We start from the raw sequence: 17,293 nt of genomic DNA, 5'->3' as shown, positions 1-17,293 counted from the left end.
CCACGGTGTTAGTTCTCAGAGACTTCTTCCTTGACTTTACTATTTTATTATTTATCTATTTAAAATTTTTTTTGGCTGCGCTTGCAGCATACAGCAGTTCCCAGGCCAGGGATGGAACCTGCACCACAGCAGTGGCCTGAGCCACAGCAGTGATAATGCTGGATCTTTAATCTTTGGGACATCAGGGAACTCTTGCGTTTTTTCGTTTTTTTGTTTTAAGGGAGAATTGCAATGATTTTTAATATTTACTTATTTATTTACTTTGCTTTTTAGGGCTGCACCTGCAGCATATGGAGGTTTCTAGGCTAGGGGTCCAATCGGAGCTACAGCTGCCGGCCTACACAAATAGCCACAGCAACGTGGGATCCGAGCCACATCTGCGACCTACATCACAGCTCAGGCAATGCCAGATCCTTAACCCACTGACCAAGGCCAGGGATTGAACCAGCAATGTAATGGTTCCTAGGCGGCAGATTCGTTTCCTCTGCACCACGACGGGAACTCCCGTCAGGGAACTCTTAACTCTACTCCTTTAAATACTTTCTCTCACAATCTGTTGTCCCCCCACCTACTAAAATGTGAGCTCCATTGAGGCAAGGCATTTGCTTTATGCCCTGATGTTTCTCCTGGGCCTAGAATTGTGGCTGATGTGTAGCAAGTATTTGTTAAGTAAAGAAATAAGTAAATAAACTGAGGACATTCAGAAACATCCTAAATGTTTTACCACAAGAGAATGGGTAAACGCAGTACTACTTAGTACTGTGTGCCCATGAAGATGTATGAAGTTAAACTCTAAATACTGAAAGAAAAGGCTGTTTGGATATGTTGGTAAATTTCAAAAGCAAGTTACAGAATACAATGCATGTTTTGAAAGAATTTACGTAACACGTGCAATAAAAGACTGTAATGTATTTGTCACATATATGTGTGCACGTGCATTTGAAAAAGAGAGAAGATTATACATTAATAGCCTGATCCCTGGGGAATGGGATTGTGGTGGGGAAAATAGGTTTATGTTTTTACTTTGCATATTTCTCTTTTGAAGTTTTATAATCATAGTTTTAAAATAGATTTTAAAGTGTCCCTCATAAAGTCCTTTAAGACAAGCAATTAAAAAAATATCATGATGGACTTCCCCTTGTAGCTCAGTGGTAATGAATCCTACTAGTGTCCATGAGGTTGTGGGATCGATCCCTGGCTCGCTCAGTGGGCTAAGGATCTGGTATTACCATGAACTGTGGGATCCAGTTTAGATCCCACGTTGCTGTAGTTGTGGTGTAGGCTGACAGCTGCAGCTCCCATTCGACCCCTAACCTAGGAACTTCCATATGCCATGGGTGTGGCCCTAAAAAGCAAAAAAAAGAAAAGAAAGACTATCATGAACTCAGTAAATTTCTGTGCATAAAACAACACTCCTGGGAGTTCCCTGGTGGTTCAAAGGGTTAAGGATCCTGCATTGTCAGTGCTATGCTCTGGTGGCTGCTCTGGTGCGGGTTCGATCCCTGGTCCTGGAACTTCTGTATGCCACAGGCACAGCCAAAGCGAAAACAAAACTCAAACCCAATACTCCTAATTTTCAAAAGAAGCCAGAGTTGAGTGAACCCCAGGCCCCCCTCAACATCTGCAAGATCTAGCTGTCATCACCCAGATACTTGCTTCCTGAGGGAGACAAAAACTCAGAGATTAGAAGTTAAAACTCTTAATTTTATAAATACAAGAGGTTATTTTTTTAAAGCACAGCAACATATTTATCATTTGTTCTTTAAAAATTGTTTTTATTAATAATTTGGTTATAATCATTTGTTTTTAATGAGGCTAAAACAGGAGGATAGCAGATGCAAAAGCCCTCTGTGACCCATGTGAAAAACCCAGAAAAGCAAGATTAGCCTTGATATAGTGGGAGTCAGAGTCTCCTTTCCATTGAAAAAAAGAGAAAGATCACTCTGTTTTCCTCTTCATCTCATGGTCCACTGTACGCTCTTGGGTAGCCAGCCTCGTTCCTTTTCCTGTGTTAGTATTTGCTTTTGAAACTCAAAACTGTCTAAACATCTCCAGCACCGATGATGTGTCAAAGCATAAACTACAAAGAAAGAGGTTATCATAAGGCTAACATTTCAGATTCAAATTCAATATTCAAGAAAGATTACCTTAGGAATGTCATAGAATTTTAAGAGATTATGAAGAGGGCAGGCTCTCTCCTGGTGGCTGTAAGAGCCATTCAAGAGACAGAGTCAGGTGAGAAGGGCCCAGATACTATTGCACCTTTTGGAGCTGATGAACAAGGGAGAAGCTAGAGAAAGTGTCCAGATGTTGAATTTCATAAGAGTAATCTGTCTTTTGGTGCCAAGGTGCCTGCTTAAACCTCATCTCTGCTATCTCACACTGTGTACTTGCTGACATTCTGTGGCTTGACTACAGATTAGAAGGCTATTCTAAGATCAGTCCTAAAACTTCACTGTGCAATTAAGTTCTTATTGTATTTACTCTCAGAGAGGTAGCTATGTCTACCTTTAAATGGAAAGAAAAGAAACATCTTATGGAAGAATGACCTTTTAAGTATGTTTATGTAAGCCCAGTTAAAGCTACATAAATCATCTTGAGAAAGGGAAAGACAGCAGTTCCGTTGTGGCTCAGCAGGTTAAGAACCCGACCAGTATCCGTGAGTGTGTGGGTTCCATCCCTGGCCTTGCTCACTGGGTTAAGAATCTGGCGTGGCTGTGGCTGTGGTGTGAACTTCCATGTGCTGAGGGTGTGGTCCTAAAAAAAAAGAAAGAGAAAGACAGATAATTAGTCTTGTTCATTTGACTTTTGCTAAGTTTTTAATAGTAACAGCACTGAAAAATGTGAAATCAAGCTTTGGAGAATTGACTCTAAATTTAGTTCCACATCATCAAGGTGCATACATCTCAGCCCAGAGCTCATCTAATTCAGTTCATTTTGGTTTTGTGGCCAACCACTGCTTCAAATTGAGTATTCTGCACACGGTTTATAGCTGCCAAGGCACGTTCAGGAAGAAATCTGAGGAAAAAAAGATGAAAAAATTTTGATTTGAAACATTTGACATCAGAGTTCTTGTTTGTGGTTATACCCTGAGAATTATCTGGTTTACATTTAATTTTCTTCTGCGCTTCCTTTACATCTGCCTCTCTCTTTTTCAGTGGGCCTCTTTTAACACTCACAGTGCAAATATTATGCAAACATAAAGTACTGATAGATACCACTGTTGGCACCTTGTCATGTCGTATTAGTAAACTCTTGCACGAAATCGTAGACGAATGAAGATCTAAAACTAAAAGTCTGGATTTATTGCTAAAATTGTCAATGAATCCTGATGCTAAGAGTTCATAGGTTAACACCACCAGGATCCACTCCACCCGTCTCTCCACCTCTCCTTGAGTTTCTGCTCCATTTATAGAGTTTTTACTCCATATCACAGAAGGCATAGCCAGCATAATCCCATACCCTTCTATAATAAGGTAGACTAAAGTACTTCAGAAATAAATAGCTACTGCCTTTGAGGACATTATTGTTTGGCTAAGAAGCTAAACCACAGGCTCGGATGGCTTCACTGGCGAATTCTCCAAAATGTTTAGGGAAGAAATAATACCTACTTGACCCAAGTTATCCCAGAAAAGAGAAGAGGAGAGAATACTTTCCAACTTAGTTTATGAGCTATCTTGACACAAAAATCAAAGACATTACAATGCAGAGTTGGTTTAATCTTTAAAATGTGTCAGTGTAATTCACCATATTAACAAGCTAAAATGGAAAAAGCCCAAGATCGTCTTAGTATATTCAGTAAAATCATTTGCCCAAATTATATCTACTTGATGAATACTCTCATCGAAGTAGTAAAGGAAGGGAACTTCCTCAACCTGATAAAGAAGACATGAAAAAAAAAATCTACAGCTGATGTCATCCTTAGTTGCGAAAGACTGACTACTTTCCTTTCAAGATCAGAAACAACAATTGGATGTGTGCTTCCATCAGTCCTCTCAGACACTGCATGGGAGGGTCCAGCCAGCGTGATAAGACAAGAAATAAAAAAACACATAGACTGGTAAAAAAGGAAGTAAAAGTGTCTTTATGTTCAGACAATATGATCATCTATGTAAAAAATGTCTGTTTAGAATCTCCAAAAAGGCACTATAAATGAGTTTAGCAAGGTTGCTAAATACAGATCGAAATGCAAAAACCAAAGACATACTAGTAACGAACAATGGGAAATAGAAATTTTTTAAAATGTCATTTGCAGTAGCATCAAAAAAATGAAATACTGGAGTTACCATCGTGGCGCAGTGGAAATGAATCCGACTAGGAACCATGAGCTTGCAGGTTCAATCCCTGGCCTCACTCACTGGGTTAAGGATCTGGCGTTGCCATGAACTGTGGTGTAGGTCACAGACATGGCTCAGATCTGGTGTTGCTGTGGCTCTGGTATAGGCCAGCAGCTGTAGTTCTGATTCGACCCCTAGCCTGGGAACCTCCATATGCCTCGGGTGAAACCCTAAAAAGAAAAAACAAAATGAAATACTTTTGGATAAACCTGACAAAAGGTGAATAAGACTTGTATACTGAAAACTACATTGACATATTGATAAAGGTGAAAAAATAAAAAGAGACATTGTGTTCTTTGTGTTCTTGGGTTGGAAGACTCTCAATATTGTTAATATGTCCATTCTTCCCCAGTTGATCTATAGATTCAATGCAGTCCTAATCTAAACCCCTGCAGATTTCTTTATAGACCATTTATTTTTAGCTAGTTCACCATATTGCATTCTCTTTAAACTGTCTTTCCTTCAGTTAGAATAGTCTCTGGCAAAGGTTGGGCGGAGACAGCAGAGAAAATGAATCATTCTCTTTTTATAGGTTGGGCAATAACAGAGGAAACTTAACTGTTCTCCCCAGGCATGGAGAGTTTCCATGGCAACTTCTACAACTGAAAGACTCTCCATAATGATAGCTGTGCTGGTGTTTTAGTGTTTTAGGTGGTCTGTGCTATACTTACCTCTCTAGTGTTAGAGAGATATTGAGATAGGATGGAACAAAAATCATTTTCTTATTGGTAAGTATTCCATCTATCAAGCTTCTTGCAACTTCATCTGTCTCCAGTATAGGCCATAGTCTGTGATTTAAAAAGAAAAGTTTGGTTCTTGTTTGTTGTTGTTGCTTTTTAATTAATGAAGGCAAAAAAATTAACTTACCGTTTCCCTAATTAGCATTTGAAAGGTCCCAGAATTCACTGCACAAAAGGCACCTGCCCCTCTCCCAAGCCATGTTGATATTTTGTGATCACAGTCTTATACTTTGCCATCCAGTTGGTGTGTTTCACAACTCACTTGATCAAAACATCAGAACGTTGGAGAGGAATTAGATAGTAGAGCAATGGGAAGAGTAACGGGTAGGAGTAACCCTAGGATGGAAAGGAAACATCGGACCTCTTTTCTCAGGGCTTGTTAGACACAAGAAGATTCTACAGCCAAGTATACTTGCTTTCTTGTGGAGGGATCCCATGAAACTGGATTGTTTTGAGGGTATTTACTACTTGAGATTCACTGCTGACTTGCCTAGGTGGCAGTTTAATGAGAGTTCAAGATAGGCACCAGGAATGCTGCAACCAGAGGTATGACTGCTTATACTGAAGCCTGTATACATGGGTTCCTGAGAAGTATTCATAACCACAGCTCCAGTGCAAGATCTTGCCCATCACGCAAGATGATGACAGGAAATAAAACATAAATGGACTGGAGGAGTTCCTGTCGTGGCTCAGTGGAAACAAATTTGACTAGGAGTCATGAGGTTGCGGGTTCGATCCCTGGCCTCCCTCAGTGGGTTAAGGATCTGGCGTTGCTGTGGCTGTGGTATAGGTCGCAGACGCGGCTTGGATCCTGCATTGCTGTGGTTGTGGGGTAGGCCAGCAGCTGTAGCTCTGATTGGACCCCTAGCCTGGGAACCTCTGTATGCCGCAGGTGTGGCCCTGAAAAGGCAAGAGACAAAAGACAAAAAAGACTGGAGGCATTGCATGAAAGATGTCTAGGTATAGGCTGAACAGCTAATGAATACAAAGATTGTACAGAGGAGTTAAGGAGTGACAGCTATAACTTCCTTTCTAAGAGATCATGTGATTTACTGCAGATTATTACGTGATTGATATTTCCATGGCATTGAGTGGCAAGCCAGCACAGAGTACTATAAACCAACAGATTTCTAAATTATTGGGTACTGCCTCTTCTCTCCCTGATGTCCCCTACCTCATTCTACAACCCAGCCTCTGAGGTAGGTGATAATTCTTAGGATCGGACAAGTTTCAGAAATGTTGGAGTATTGTAATGCAGTCCTGTGGCCAGTGCTGCGGAAGATGGAAAGGGGGCATTTACGTGTTTCCTTTCCATACTCTATTTGAGAGGACGAACCACGAACGGGAGAGGGGAATCTTAGGTGCCATTCATTTTGCGGGTGTGGTTTCTGGGAGAGGACCCCCTTGCCATCCCCTGAATCGCACCTCTCCATCCTGCCCACTCCCCAACACAAACCTGCGTGTGTGTCGAACCTTTCACCTGGACACAAATGCCCACTGTCTAATTTCCTGGCAGTGGATCACCCCTGCTAGTCCCTAATGCATTTTCCCCTTTGTGCAACTAACTTCAAGGTGAAAACATAAAGGCAATACAATAACATTAATAAGAAAAAATAGCTTTTCTTTTTTTTTCTGCTTTCTCTGTTGACCCACCTAACAATTTCTCATATAGATTTTATACCAAGTGCTTATGCCATATTGCCATATTTGACCTCACCTGGTGCTTGGGTTTTTGGTGAACCCGGTGTTCACAAAAACCGGGCAGAGGCACAAGGTTTTGATACCAGTTTTCCCCACGGCTTCAAGTTCTGCTGTCAGAGCTCTGTGGAAGCCAACAGCCGCAAATTTGCTGGAACTGTAAAAGAATTATCCAGCACTGTTAGGTCAGGGGCAGCGAAACACATTCCTCAGCTTCCTGTGAGAAGAAAAGGTTGGCTTGAGAACAAGTAAAAGCCAAACCTCCAAACCTTCCACGTGTCACCCATTTCCACTTCTGTTTTCATATATGATTTCACTGAATTCTGAATGTGCCAATTTCTTTATTAGCAGCGATAACCATAGAACAAATCCTAGTAGCTTTTACTGACTGGCTTAACTGCTCCCTTTTCCATTCTACATGTAGGGTTTTCCATTCAATCTTTATTTTTTAATTTATTTTTTTGCTTTTTAGGGCTGCGCCGCAATGGGAACTCCCCGTTCAATCTTTAAACTGTTTTCTAATCAGCCTTTACTGCTGTTTTTATTTTGAAGAATGTGAATCAGGAAAAACGTTTAGAAAAATAATATAGCTAGTATTTATATTCACAAACTTCTATGGGACTCTATACATTTCCCCTCTTAATAGTTTCTCTCTTGAATTGTGGAGTCCCCTTTGGCTTCTTAATTTCATTGTGAAGGTCTGGAGTGAAAACACTGCAGGTGATGTGGGTGCTGGTGTGTGCAACCTTCAATACATCACTTTGTCTTCTTCCTTGGATTTTCTGGTCTTTAAAAAGCTGGTGGGAGTTCCCTTCGTGGCTCAGTGGTTAACGAACCCGACTAGGATCCATGAGGATTCCAGTTCGATCCCTGGCCTCAATCAGTGGGTTGAGGATCCAGCATTGCCGTGAGCTGTGGTGTAGGTTGCAGATGTGGCTCGGATTCTGCATTGCTGTGGCTGTGGTGTGAGCCAGCAACTGTAGCTCTGATTCGACCCCTAGCCTGGTGACTTCCATATGCCACAGGTGCTGCCCTAAAAAGCACAATCAATAAAATAAAATGCTGGTAATTAAATATAAGGCTGTCTTATACGAGATCAATTTGGTTTAAGACGTGGTATAAGAAGAAAAACACAATATCATCAGTGATGGTTTCTAACTAAGACCTTCAATTTGAATTATAGACTATAGATTTCCCAGGGTCAGAGGCACAAAATAAAAAAAAATAAGGCTGTCTTGGAATCAAATAGCATATGCATAATAACTTTATTACCTACAAGGAGCTGTGTACCTGTTAATCATATTTTTGACCCAGATGACAATGAGTAATAAAGTTAAAGGCTGGCTGCTTTCTTGAAGGAAAAGAAAACCTTTATTACATCATGTTTCCACATTTCTAAACATTAAAACAAAAGTAAATGTTTAAGTTGTGAAAATTCTTTTGTGTTTTAAGATGGTAGAGGCAGCTTGAAACAACCGTATGTCTGGGCAAGGACACCTTAACCTACAGTGAAATTTTAATTGCAATGAGTGGCTATGTCCAGTGTCAGAAATAATATGGTCTCTGACTAAATTTAACCTTGAACATGGATGTGTAGGTAAATAATGAACCAACTGACTATCACCCCCACATCCACTTACCGACATGCCTGTATTGGCGGTTACATTTTGGGGGGCCAAAATGTTCACAAGTTAAATTTTTCTATGAGGTTGATATAAGGCAGGAATAACAAAATGACAAGCCATTAAAGAAGCTTCAAGGAAAAGATATTTTACAAGTGTTGTATCCTTAGGGCCTTCCCATTTTCTTTTCTTTTTGTCCTTGGTAGAGCATGGAATATGCTATCTGCATCTTTTAATATAGTAGAGGTTTTCTCTTAAAATCTCTCTCTCTCACACACACAGACACACACACACAGACACACAGACACACAGACACACACACACACACACACACACACACACACAATCTTTCATGGCACAAGCACGCTGGAAAATGTTTTGATCCAGGGGCCATTCTGTTTAGCTTATCTTGGGTGCCCAGGCCACGGCAATGATTTGTGTTCTTTGGACTTCTGCATGTTTTGCTTCTTAGTCTGTGAGTTCCCTATTTCTTTTATCGGCAACTACTCATTCCAGGGTACAATGGAAATGGGCTCAGCATTACTGATTTCTTTCATTGCTCTGAAGAGTTTTCAGAATTCTGAAAATATTTTAAATGATTTCAACCAGTTGCCTTGTTTTAGGAGAAGTCATTTTTAAAGTTTATTCTAAACTACAACATAAATTCTGTAAATCCAAATTACCCTGCTATGAGGACTGGAATCTGAGGTCTAATAAGCCTGAAAAGTATGAAAATATAAAGCGTTGCTAGAGGTGAATACTTACCAATATGGAATAAGATAAGGAATCACTCCGTGACCACACACTGAAGCCACTGTGACAACGTGGCCATGGTTTCTGCTCATCATCGATGGAAGAAGGGCTTTTGTGATCTTCAGGATCATTGCAGAAAGAAGAGAAACAACGACACAGGTGTTAGTTTTCCAAATTAGGTAGTTTTATTTTTTAAGACAAAAGGACAATTGAGACAATGTTTGCAATGAAATGGAAGATGAAGCAAGATTCCATGATGACTTCTGCACAGAGGACATAAGTGGTGACTGAAATTATTGGTTTGAGTTGGCCTTGAGTGCTGTGCACTGTACATCACATGCCAAGAATTCATCCTAATACCCCCCGTCATCCCTCCAGAGGGAAAAATAACAAAATCTCTTTTATGGGTGTGTCATCTAAACAATATTATTAAGGGGAAAATTCAGAGTTTTCAGAATTAAAAAATCCCCATGGTAATCTGGTAGCGTGTGATCAAGGGAGGTTGAGGCTTTTATCTTTGTAATGAGGAATCAAAATCTTATATACCTATTTCATGCTGAGTAGAAAAGGCTGACCTCTGGTCAGTAAGCATCAGGATTGGCTCTAATATCTCCCTATTTGCAATATAGCGCATTATATGTTGATGTTACAAAGTCTTCCTTTACCTGCAAAAAGCTTTACTGTTTTAAGAGAAATATCAATAATATTTTATGAGAATTTTATAAACCCACCCTATGGACCCAATGCGAATGCTTAGAGACAGAACTACCAAACCAAGCAACCCCCACATTCCTCACCCACAGAAACTGTGGAGGAAAAGGAACATTTATTGTTGCTTTAATCAACTACGTTGATATAAAGTGTTACGCAGCTACAGACAATGAAACACCTGGTCTCTATGTCGCGGGCGGGCGTAGTAATCAATTCTCATCAGCTTGTGTGATGGGCTTGGGGAAAAGGGGGAACACAGTTCTGTTTTTCCTCTCTCTTCCCGTATCCAGATTTTCCTAGGTTCTATACCTTCCGCTAATAGAGGCACTGGAAGATGAATTCATAAAAACGCTCTCTGCATTTCATATATCGGCATATTTCAGTCTCTCACAAAACCAAGCCATTAAGGTCTGTAGAGCCATATCTCTAAGCCCCAGCCTAGACCTAGAGCTTGTCTCAGAGTCCTGACCAGAGGAATTCCCAACCCTACAGACACCCAGGCAGTGAGTTTTGCTGTCCTTTCCATTCTAAAATTCCATGACGTGAGGTCATAAGTGAATGTGCATAGTATTTTCTCCAAAACACCAAAAAGACCTCATTCCATGATGTGAAGTCATAAGTGACTGTGCATAGCATTTTCTCCAAAACTTTGACGAAGATGAACAATCTTCATCAAAGTTCCCCAAACACTTCTTGAGCGCTGGTACATGCCAGGCTTTGTGCTAGGTGCTCTTGGATAAGACTAACTCGCCTACATTCTGGTGAGTTGTGTCCCCTTGAACTCTGTGTCCTTCCGTCAGAGATGCAAATGCTTGATGAGTGTTGACTTGAGGCAAAGTTAGGGGGTTTCCCCAGAGGGATGGGAACTCAATTGTGAACTTCGTGTACCTTAAGAGGGGGTGTCAGACATGCACAAACTGGGAATGTGTCTGACTCACACTCACCCAAAAATGTCCTAGAATGTTGACCTCAAAAGTTTTGGTAATCTCTTCGTCCTTTGTACTAAGAAGGTCAGCTGGATATATCGTTCCAGCGTTATTCACCACGATGGTTATGTCACCCACTTCTTTCTTTACCTTTTGAAATAGAAAGAAATTCATTGGAGGTATTGTAGAAACTCAGACTTGGGCCTGATATCATCCAGGGATTAGTTCTTATTTCTATTTGATGAGAGCTCTCAGAGTTCAGGCAGGAAAGAACTTTAGCCTAAATGGTGGTTGCAAAGGGAGTACTGTCATGAAGCTGAGACAAACTGTTTTTCACTTTTTGTTGTTGTTGTTGTTGTTTTTGTCCATGTCCGTGGCATGCAGAAGTTCTCAGGTCAGGGATCAAACCTGCCACAGCAGGGTCAATGCTGGATCCTTAACCTGCTGAGCCACCAGGGAACTCTTAAACAGTTTTCTAACATCTAAATTTCAGTGCCCAGTACCTCATACATTTTAAAAACTAACCAATAAAGTGAAATTAATACTTGTCTTGATTAGCTGATATATAAGTTCTAATCAAACATTTAAAAAGTACTAATTGAGTAATCCTGGTTTCACCACCTACTGTGAAGTGAATCTCAATCTGCTCATCTGTCAAATGAAGTTAACAGTGTTTGTAAGGATCAAATTAAAGTGTGCAATCATTTATCAGAGTGCTTGGTCTATTATAAGCATTCGATATTTACTCTTAAAACTGTTATAGGAGTTCCTGCTGTGGCACAGTAGGTTAAGAATCCAAATGCAGTGGCTCATGTTGCCTCAGAGGCTCAGGTTTCATCCCAGTCCAGCACTGTGGGTTAAAAGATCTGGCTTAGTCACAGCCATGGCTCGGATTCAGTCCCTGGTCTGAGAACCTCCATATGTTGTAGGTGTGACCATTAAAAAAAAAAAAGAAAAAGAAAATTGTTATAATAATTATTAACAATATATATTTTTTTTACAGAAGATTAGATTGGCACCAACATAAATGAAGTCCCAAAGAGGAAATAATTAAAGGAAAAAATTAAAGAATTACTGCAAAAGTAAGAGCACTAAAATGAAATTAGAGAGTGAACTTTCTCCCTGATGATAAATCTTCTGCCACTCTGTACCACTGCACACGTCTGATCAGAATGAAATGATTAATAATATGAAACAATAGTAGTAATAGGCGAAGTTGAGTGGATTACATGGAAGGAAGACTTGCATTTCTTTCCTGGTTTACACAACTACCTCAGTTAGCAGAAGATAAAATAAATCTAACTTAAATTAGGCAGTCACGAGAAAACTTTTCATATTTCCATGTAAGGGGCCATAAAAGTACGGGAAGCAATTTGTATCCTGCAGTCTCACCTGGTTTACAGAGTTGTAAATCTCCTCTCTGTTACTGCAGTCTACCACAAACGCATGTGTAGTGGCCCCTAGTTTTTTGCATTCAGCTGCAGTTTCCTCAAGACCATGCTGTAATTGGAAAAAAAAAGTTCAGAAAGATGTAGGTCAGTTAGGGCACAAGGCTGAAGGAGAAAGCATTGGAGAAGAAACTTTTTGAAAGATTAAAATTCATGCCCAAAATGTCCTCCTTGTTTGGAAGCAAGTTTCACGAGAGGCACTGTTTACCTAATTTACAGAGATCCTACCTGACTTTTCTGCCAGGGAATGCTCGTCGTAGTGATGTGTTTTCACCTAGTTTTGCTACATTCTTATAAATTAAAGAACATGCTTGAGGAGTTCCTGTCATGGCTCAGCAAAAAGGAACACGACTAGTATCCATGAGGATGTGGGTTCGGTCCCTGGTCTCACTCAGTGGGTTTAAGGATCCAGCATTGCCGTGAGCGATGGCTTGGATCCCAAGTTGCTGTGGCTGTGGTGTAGACTGGCAGTTGTAGCTCTGATTCTACCCCTAGCCTGGGAATTTCCATGTGCCACGGGTTTAGCCCTAAAAAGACAAAAAAAAAAAAAAGAACATGCTTGAAAGAGGTTGTTCTTTGTGGCGTCATGAAAGGAGATGTTTTAGTAAGGAGAAGAAACGAAAACTCAACAATTCATTTAACATATTTGCTGCGCAGCACAGGGAACTGTATCGAGTCACTTGTGATGGAACGTGATGGAGGATAATGTGAGAAAAAGAATGTGTGTGTATACATATATGACTGGGTCACTTTGCTGTACAGCAGAAATTGACAGAACAATGTAAATCAGCTATAATAGAAAAAAATAAAAATCTAAAAACACACATATTTGTTGAGTACCAACTTGTAATAGGCGGTAAAGCCCCAAGCAGCAATTCTAAACTAGTGGTAATTTTAAACTTTGCCCATCATACTTTTCTCGACCGTTCTGATTTAAGCCTCTAGGAGGGAAGGAGAAAGAAGAATCCTTACTTGAGAAAAGCTTTCGTGGGCAGACAATGCCACAGCTCTTGCGAACATAATATTACATCCTTCAATTGTTCTGGAGCGTCAATGGACAACGGGCACTGGATGGGTTCTCATCTATGTAACTGTTTTGCACATCGATCCAGGACATACGGACAGAGTAACTTATTTTCAGCCTACATGCAAAGACCTCTTTCCTGAGACAAAATCGCCCTGATGTGTCTTGACCTGCATTTCTGGAAAATTAGAATTATTTTCACGTTTTGGCATCTGTTGACATTTATAGAAAAGCTTATAAGGTTTTTAAAAGGGCTGAATCTGAGCTGCAGCTGCCGGCCTACCTGCCACAGCCACAGCAACACCAGATCCGCCTCTGCAACTTCCACAACAACGTGCGGCAGTGCTGGATCCTAAACCCACTGAGCGAGGCCAGGGATTGAACCCACATCCTCATAAATACTGGTCGGACTTGCTACTGCTGAGCCACAACAGGAACCCCCTGTTGTGTGTTCTCTTTTCCCTTGTTGGGATGTTAGTGGTGTAGCTGCTGTCTGGGGTGGTCCCTAAATGGGTGGCTGGTGGTTTCCAGTAGGGTTGGGGGTGGGGACCTCCCCCGCAACCCTGATCCCCAGGCCCTTGGTAGTTCACCCCAGCGAAACCCTGGAGCAGCACTCTGAAATCCCGAAGAACACACCCTCAGAGAGATTAGGACATTCTGTCACAGAGCCAGTGTCCCTCACGGCCTCTTGGGGAGTTGCAGAGGCGTAAAGAAGAACAGGAGGGTCGTTCATGATTGAGGTTTCCGCTAGGAGTTTGCTCTTTGCCCGATTACAAGATTTCACTGTTTTCTCTCTAGATTCAAGGTCAGTAGAGAGCCTAGTAATCAGAGCGTTCATCAGATGCTGAACCAGAGCACTGCAAAATGCAACACCTCGCCTTCTAAGCAAAATGCCTCCTTTGGCTTTCAACTCCAGTGTGCACTGTTTACTTAGTACAGTGTTGCTGAAGCAGCAGTTCAGATCGAATGTGAGCAAACTGCTTGCATGAGGTGTTGTGTAAGGCAAAAGAAGCCAGCATTAAAAAAAGGCAGTTGGCAGCACCTTCCATAGGCAAACGAGATCTGAGTTACAGTTATAGGCTTAGTGTGAATCATTTAATACCTAAAATGTTTAACCATAAAATTCAAGGACTCAGGAGGACCCAGTAATGTTAGGTGTTCCATTCTACAGGCAGACTCTTCAATAAGTCATTTTTATTTCATCACTGGAATTTTAAAAGTATTTAATAAATATCAGGTCTCTCCCCAAAAGTACACATCTGGAGGGATCCAAAGGTTAGATTTCATCAAACCTTTTTCATGGATTTACACTTATTTATTTTTTTTGATAAATGCCTGAGAACAGCAGGCAGTAATTTTCTCAATTCATAAATTCTTGTCCTCTTCTAGAAAGTGTATCGAAATCTCTTCAAGGACCAAACTGATGCCAAATCACTTTTATGCTTATCAACTTATCTATAATACAAAGGCCCATATCTATTACATAAAAACGTATCAACTTTTTCTTGTATAATATCCTTTACTATCTAGAAGGAATCAGAGAAGAACAAGTTTTCTAAATTCAAGAGACATTTTCGAAGGCCTTAAGAAAACAGTGCCAACTAGACATGACAGCAAAGGACATAAAAGAGTAATAATATGATGGCAGTTAAAATCTCACTGAGATGTGTGAAAAAGCTTATTCTCAAAAACCAGACAACTTTTTTCTAATATTAAAATTCTGTAAACATTTTTCTGGGCCTATTTTCATGGCAAAATCAGAATTCAAAAATTTAGAGAAAAGAAAAACCTGACTCTCTGCATGGAGGTTTTATTTAACATGACAAATATTTGCTAGAGCCAGACATTGTTCTAAGCACTTAAAATATTAATTTGCTTAGTCCGCCTTTCTGTAAAGAGCCAGAGAGTAAATATTTTAGGATTGTGTGCAAGAGGAAACTAAGGGGCTCTGTAATATGATTTTGGTTTTTTGTTTGGTTTTTGCTTTGACAACCTTTTAAAAATGTTAAAAAAAAAAATTCTAGCTCATCAGGCTGCTCAGGGACCAAGTTTGGTCCACAAGTTACAGTTTGTTAACCCCAGTTCTTGCCTGTCCTGTGAGGTATTATCCCCATTTCAGAGATAAGGAAATTAAGTGATTGCTCCGTTTAAACAGTTTGGAAGCAGCCTGGCTCCTTAGTCTGTGTTAACAAGCCTGCCAATCATGGCATAAAAAGAATCACTGCTAATATCTCAGTTATTTATGTTCCCTTCATCAAACCATCCTGATGCATATTAGAGTAAGCTCTAGGGAATCTAGTTATTAAACGTTAAAAAAGAAAAATACAAAGAAAGCAGACGTTCAGTCAAATAATTTGTTAAACGCCTATCTCACTTGTAACTTTAAAAGATGGGCAAAGGAATCCATTACCTTATTAATATCCCACAGAACCAATCTGCTCTTCCGCTTTGCAAATTCATAGGCAATCTTCCTGCCTATTCCGTGCCCAGCTCCTGTAATGAGAACAATCTCCCCAGCTACAGATTTTCTCCTCCGGGGAATGAAAACCTTCACCAAGGATTCCAAGTAGGAGTAGATGATGATGATCAGAAGAAAGAGGAGATCCAAGACAATATTCATGGCTCTGCTCTGTACTCTTCTCTTCTGGTTCAGGCTCTGTCCAGTCCCAGCACCCTCCGCACAGAGCTCTAGGGAAGAGCTGTATTTCAGGTGTTGGTGAGACTGACAAAGGTAAGCCGCATTTACAGGCAGGCTTCGTCCACGTGTTCTAAAAACGTCAGCTTTCGAGGTGAGACCAATTGCAAGTAAAAAACTTAGCACAGGGACAAGGGAACTCTGGAGAAATACTCTCTGTACTTACTTTCTGAGAAGCAGCTCTGTATCATGTTTCACAATATCGACTGGAAAAAAAAATTCAGTCTAAAAGTGGAGAGTTATGTTTTATTTGGTGGCTGCACTGAGGACTATAGCTAGTGTTACAGCCTCTCAGAGAGTCCTGAGAAACTGCTCCTAAGAGGTAAAGAAGGGGCCAGGATATATAGGAGTTTTTGCTAGGAAAAAAAAAAAAAAAGCCAAACATCAAAGTTTATGGCCAATCACAAAAAACCCCAGACATCTCAGGTTAATGATTTTAGTGCTTTTCTATGTATGGGAAGATGCAGGAGTCTGGGCTCCTTGATGTTATTCTTTTGATCTGCATCGTAACTATCCTGGGCCAGCATCCTGTTGTTCTCTATCCTCAAGTCCCCTCAATGTGCGTGGCTAGGGCAGCTGCAGTGGCTGATGATTTGATAGGAGGGCAACATTCATTGTTCATAGAATGGCAGGCAGCATATATATATATATATATATATATATATATATAATTTTTTTTGGCCACAACCATGAAGTTTTACCTCTAGAAATAATTCTAGATATATTGCATCAGCCAACGGTCACTTGGTATCTCTCCATAAAATGTGCCACTCCCCGTAGCGGCATAGTGGAAGCAAATCTGACTAAGAACCATGAGGTTGCAGGTTCAATCCCTTGCCTTGCTCACCGGCTTAAGGATCTGGTGTTGCCAGGAGCTGTGGTGTAGGCCACAGATGGGGCTTGGATCCAGCATTGCTGTGGCTGTGGTGTAGGCTGGCAGCTGTAGCTCTGATTGGACCCCTAGCCTGGGAACCTCCATATGCCATGCATACGGCCCTAAAAAAAAAAAAAAAGCTTTTTTTTTTTTTTTTTGAAGGAAAAGGAGAAAGTAGAAATACTAGCTTAAGGAAACAAAGTATGGACTAACCAAACTTAGTTTGATTCATTTATTCATAAAAGCTCCTATCAGTATTTCAGTTAGCTGATCATTTTATAGGAGATGCCCATTTCCCTGAAAACCTCTTGAGTTTGGGGCAGATTGTAGGTTATATAAGGCAGTCGGTTCCCAGAGTTGCCGCTGTGGAGCAGTAGATTAAGGATCTGGCATTGCCGCAGCTGCAGTGTAGGTCACAGCTGTGGCTTGGATTTGATCCCTGGCCTGAGAACTTCCATATGCCGT

The 17,293-nt window shown here is 40.6% G+C and overlaps 1 protein-coding gene across 1 annotated transcript; it reads right to left on the bottom strand.

Annotated features, from left to right (window-relative positions):
* Window positions 1–1,683: 1,683 nt before the first annotated feature.
* On the bottom strand, window positions 1,684–16,100 carry HSD17B13 (hydroxysteroid 17-beta dehydrogenase 13). The gene is made up of 7 exons (XM_047799314.1): window positions 15,670–16,100; window positions 12,180–12,287; window positions 10,806–10,937; window positions 9,163–9,269; window positions 6,795–6,932; window positions 5,009–5,125; window positions 1,684–3,018 (listed from the first exon to the last, which is right to left on the bottom strand). Exons 1-7 carry the CDS (start codon window positions 15,877–15,879, stop codon window positions 2,928–2,930), a joined length of 903 nt encoding a protein of 300 aa, XP_047655270.1. The 5' UTR covers window positions 15,880–16,100; the 3' UTR covers window positions 1,684–2,927.
* Window positions 16,101–17,293: the final 1,193 nt, after the last annotated feature.

Source organism: Phacochoerus africanus, chromosome 10, assembly GCF_016906955.1.
Source record: "Phacochoerus africanus isolate WHEZ1 chromosome 10, ROS_Pafr_v1, whole genome shotgun sequence".
NCBI classification, from domain to species: Eukaryota; Metazoa; Chordata; class Mammalia; order Artiodactyla; family Suidae; genus Phacochoerus; species Phacochoerus africanus.
The sequence above is the reverse complement of the archived record's forward strand: the minus strand, read 5'-3'. Positions and strand labels throughout refer to the sequence as shown.